This window comes from Triticum aestivum, chromosome 4D (genome assembly GCF_018294505.1).
Source record: "Triticum aestivum cultivar Chinese Spring chromosome 4D, IWGSC CS RefSeq v2.1, whole genome shotgun sequence".
Lineage (NCBI taxonomy): Eukaryota > Viridiplantae > Streptophyta > Magnoliopsida > Poales > Poaceae > Triticum > Triticum aestivum.
In genome coordinates, this window is record NC_057805.1 from 425,136,128 (window position 1) to 425,140,972 (window position 4,845).

General features: G+C 52.4%; 1 protein-coding gene across 1 annotated transcript; it reads right to left on the reverse strand.

The window, feature by feature from the left end:
• Positions 1 to 649: 649 nt before the first annotated feature.
• On the reverse strand, positions 650 to 4,395 carry LOC123100181 (MEIOTIC F-BOX protein MOF-like). Its single transcript, XM_044522145.1, has 3 exons — positions 3,401 to 4,395; positions 1,355 to 1,510; positions 650 to 1,242 (listed from the first exon to the last, which is right to left on the reverse strand). The coding sequence occupies exons 1-3, from the start codon at positions 4,385 to 4,387 to the stop codon at positions 952 to 954; spliced, it is 1,434 nt and encodes a 477-aa protein (XP_044378080.1). The 5' UTR covers positions 4,388 to 4,395; the 3' UTR covers positions 650 to 951.
• Between the last annotated feature and the right edge of the window lie 450 nt (positions 4,396 to 4,845).

Sequence of the window (4,845 nt, forward strand, 5' to 3'; positions counted from 1 at the left end):
TGGGACCTTTTGTACGGGTTCGTGCCATGAACCAGGCATTAGTACCGGTTGGTGGCTCGAACCGGGACTAAAGGTCTAACCTTTAGTACCGGTTGGTGCCACGAACCGGTACTAACGGGCATCTCACCCTTTAGTCCCGGTTCGTGGCACCAACCGGGATTAAAGGTCCCATTTGAACCGGGACTAATGCCTGTACGGTGCCCTAGCCGCTCGAACCGGGACTAATGCTCACATTAGTCCCGATTCGTAATGCAACCGGGATTAATGCTCTTTTCTGGCCGAACCAAAGCCCTGTTTTCTACTAGTGTATAAAGCCCAGTTTCTGGATTGGTGAGAACCATCTTCTATTAGGGCTTCCCCCTTAGCCGCCAGTGTTCCTGGCTAGCCTTATGTTCCTCTTGATTTGCATCCAAACACTCCAAATCATCCAATAAAGTTGCTAAGATTTGAGTGTTTCAGTTAATTTGTCTGAATCTAGTTCTTCAGACCGACTTTGGTTTGACAAGTGGCATGTTGACAGAAATTGCTCGTTACAAATATTTAAGCATTCCTAGCTTAAAAGGACCACTGGCCTCCTTTTTAGTTATTCGTACAATCAATGTATTTTTTCTGAGAGAACGATCAATGTAATGTTGTGAGTATGGTTGAGTCTGATTCCGCCCACAGCTCTATAACCATGTTATAAGAAACTAAAGCATATATCCTCGGTAATGACATGGTACTTTTAGTTTTTACCCAACTTCATCACAAAGCAAAAATTATCATCATACTCGCATGTCGCATGACATAAACTATATCCAAATCTCCCAGAAGCTAGACTTGAAATGTCCTTACTACCAAAGATGGCACTGTCAATGTTCCAACCAACCGTGCCACATCACCTTCTAGTAGATCCATGGTTAATCTCTGGATTTATTTGAAAGACGCATGTTCCTTCCGTCCTCCATCAACTTAATTCGACTTCACTTCGCCATTTTCCGTTCTAAATAATCGTAATCGTACTATCGTCATCGGACCCGTCTTGCTCAATTTTTCAAGCCGGTGCCACCGAGTTAGCGGCATTTCCTTCGGCATCCCCTTTGAAATTTCCAAGAAAATATTTTCCAAGGGAGCTGTAGAGTTTGTCTCGTGCTTGATTTCTACCACCTTCAGGTTCTTGTACTCAAGAAGTGTTGAGTTACGACGTTTGGAAGGTTTACTCTTCGGCTGGGCCTTCCCTCTCCTCTTTGGGCGCTCCAAAAACTTTGTTGAGTAAGGTCGAATGCATGTTAATACCAACTAAAAAAAGAGGGAATACCAAGAAAGGAGAAAATCGTCCTCAACTTTACTGAAAGATATAACTGAGAACGCATACCCTGCAAAAGTGCATTCCAACGTTCTCGAGATTTTGGGCGTTCCGAAGGATGCTCGTCAAAGCTTGATAGCTTACTCCAAGGTCACAACGGCTGAGGAGTAAAGTTTTCAAGTCATGGAACACCTGAAATTCTTGTGGTTCCTTGCCTAACAATGCCTGGCAGAAGACAAAAAAGAAATGCAGTTATACATGCTGAATATTGGATTAGTCATTACTACACATAGCATTGCACAATAACATCCACGCATCTTAGTAATAACTACAGCATGCTACTAGGATCTGTGAACATGATAACAAAGACAGGACGAGGACGGCATGTATATATATACAGATACCAGGAAGATAAACTGACTCTGGATATACGATACCAACCAACGGTGTTACACGACTGATTTTGTTTTCTAAAAAAAGGCACTTTGAATTTGGAGTTGAAGTTCATGACGCAGAATCCATGTTTTTTTTCAGGATTGCTAAATCTCAATCAACTGAGACTTAATCAAGTCTCAGCCGACTGAGATCTAGCCACACCCTTTTTGTTTAGAGAACATACCATTTTTTTTTATAAAAGGAGGAAGACCCCCGGCCTCTGCATCTGGGCGATGCATGCAGCCATTTTATTAATTATTCATAAAAGATCTTACAAAGAAATACAACAGTAAGTCTGAAGCCACCGTCTAGGCAACATCTGTCGCTACTCCTATCCAGTTGATGAAGGGATGCTGATAGTCCGGGCCTAATACCACAGGCCTCGCAGCCAAACCTAACATCTAAAACCTGAGGCCCCAACCAAGCCACTTGCCGGGTATGGGGCACACACCGGTCCGGCATGCTCTCAGAGGCCGCCGCCGCCAACTACCACCACTCCATCTTCAGAGCTGTACTGACGCATCATCCTTGCCCGGTTTAGCTGCCGTCGACGCCACCACGTCGCCCAACGGCTCCACCTCCCTGCGCGCGAACTGCTGAGCACGTCGCGGTCGCCGCCGGTACCCCTCAGCACCATGCCGCCAAGTACCACCAGCCGACACAGCTTGAAGTCTCTGGAAGATCTGTCGTGCGTAGCACCTGCCGACCAGGCATGACAAAGCGTAGCACCTGTCGGCCAGGCATGACTTGACATCTCCACCGAAGCTCCGTGCAAGACGAAGCCGCTCCACCTCCTGCCTCTGACTTCCAGCGCTGCTCCACAAACGATGCTCCCAAGAGAGAAATGACACCGTAGTGCCGCCATCGTCCGATCTGAAAAACTAGATCCTAGGGTTTTCCCCGGAGCAGCACGAGTGGGTCGACAGTAGTTACAGGACGATGCCTTCATCAAGGTAACGGCGCAGACCGCCGCCATCGTCCGCCGTCAGCTCGGTTTTCACCGGCAACTATGTCTCCCCGACTCGCAGCCGGGACTAGATTGCAGATCTCGAGATCCGCTCACCCAGCCAAGCCCAGGGTCGCCGTCCCGGGTGCCCGCGTGATGCAGATCAAGACCAGGAGCGCCACCGCGATCCGAAGCCGAGCCGGAGGTTGAGCGACTGTAACATGGCCGCCGCCGCTGCCACCCGCTGCGACTACAGACCCGCTGCCACACTCCAGCCGCCGTTGTCCGCCATCACCGCCAAGAAGATCAAGATCGGAGCCGCTGCATCGATCTTGAGTAGCTGATGCGCGAGGAGAAGACCGCCGCCGCCAAGCCGCTCGAGCTTTGCCCTGGCGGCGTCACCGATGGCGGCGGAGAGGAGAGTGGTGGCGGGGGGCCGAAGGAGGGAGGCGGGGACGCCCCGGTGCAGCACGGCGGCGCTGCACGGGAGCGGGGGTAGGGAGGAAGGATCCGGCGGCCGCTTTAGAGAACATACCATGTCTTAGTAATTTTATATTACTATGTATTGGGTAGCTCTATGCCTCTATGCATGTATAATTTTAACAGAATTTGTACAATTTTCAGAGAACTACACAATCTGCCCAAGATCCCGATAAATGGTTTTATGTGGGCAACATGCTACCAATGCGATATCAAATTTCAAAGACACAGTGGGAGCTAGAATGGTTACATACCGTCGTGGTGAACCCCGAGAGATGTAGATTTCTGACATTGGGGATGCAGGCGAGGAAGTTGCACATGGACTTCAAGAAATCAAGCTTGTGCGGCTTCATCACCCGTCTGTTCCGCTGCACCTCGTCATCCATGTCCTTTATACAGATGGACGCCTGGACGAGCGATGCCAGCACCTCGTTCTCAGAAGTGGCGACGGCGTAGCCACGGTAGCCGCTGAACGGGAGCACGAGGCGCAACGAGGCTAGGTGAGGAACCGCCAGGACAAGAGCGGAGGACCTGTAGCTGTAATCGGAGGGGCTGACGAGGGCGAAGCTCTTGAGCGTGGGAGATGCGACGGTGCAGAAATCTTCTCTGCAGTTCTCGATGTGCAGGTCCTCGAGGACGGGGCACTGGTCGCCGAGATCCCGCCCGAAACTAGGGCTCAGCTGGACGCCGAAGAGACGGAGCCTCGTGAGGCGGCAGGTAGCGCCGGAGGCCAAGCGCGACGTGTCCGGCCAGCAGACTCTGCCGACGTAGCCGTAGCCGTAGTGTATGTCGACGGCAGCCGGCCGGCGCGCGAGCCCGCGGCGGATCCACCTGTCGACGCCCGTCTTCTTGCTGCCGTCGACCAAGTGCAGGCGGAACGCGTCCAGCGGCGCCGATGGGGTGGTGATCGACGTCGATAGCAGGCTGTCGGCCATGTCTTCGAAGCTGTCCCACTGGCACACGTCTAATGGCGGTGGGACGCCGGAGCGCTGGAACTCGCGCTGGTCGATGTTGAGGCAGGTCATGGAGCGCCAGAGGTGCCTCCACCGACGCGAGAGCGCGCTCGTGCGCACGGCCTGCCGGCACCCGAGGAGGGAGAGGATGTCGTGCAGGAGGCAGTCTGGCAGGTCGCTCAGCCGGTCGGAGCCGCCGAGGCGGGCGCGCTTGCTGGAGGAGACTGCCGCCGTCTCCATCTCCGTGTGGATTGCATCGCGCTCGCGGGTGGAGGCCGCCGTCCCCATCTCCGTGATTACCGTAAAGCAGCAGGGGAGGTGCCTGCGTAGTCTGGAGCTGGTATTTATAGGGCAACCGTGCGCAGAGATTGGTTCCGTCGCCGTGTCCAGGGGGATTGGTTCGTTTGCAACTTTTTTTTAACACAATACAGACGCAAGCGCTTACATACGCGCGCATACACTCACCCATATGAATGCACACATGCACACCTTATCCCTATGAGCACCTCCGAAAGACTGAGCCGGCATATCATCTTGAAATTTACGAAGTCGCCGTAGGCACCTCGTCGTCGACGGAAACGTCTCCTCCCCTGAATGCGCATCGCCGGAAATTCTGAAATAAATCCAGAAATAAATGCGAGCATCAGGATTTGAACCCTGATGGGCTGGGATACCACAGTCCCTCTAACCATCCAACCACAGGTTGGTATTGGTTCGCGCACCTTCTATTTTTCATTTGATTTGAA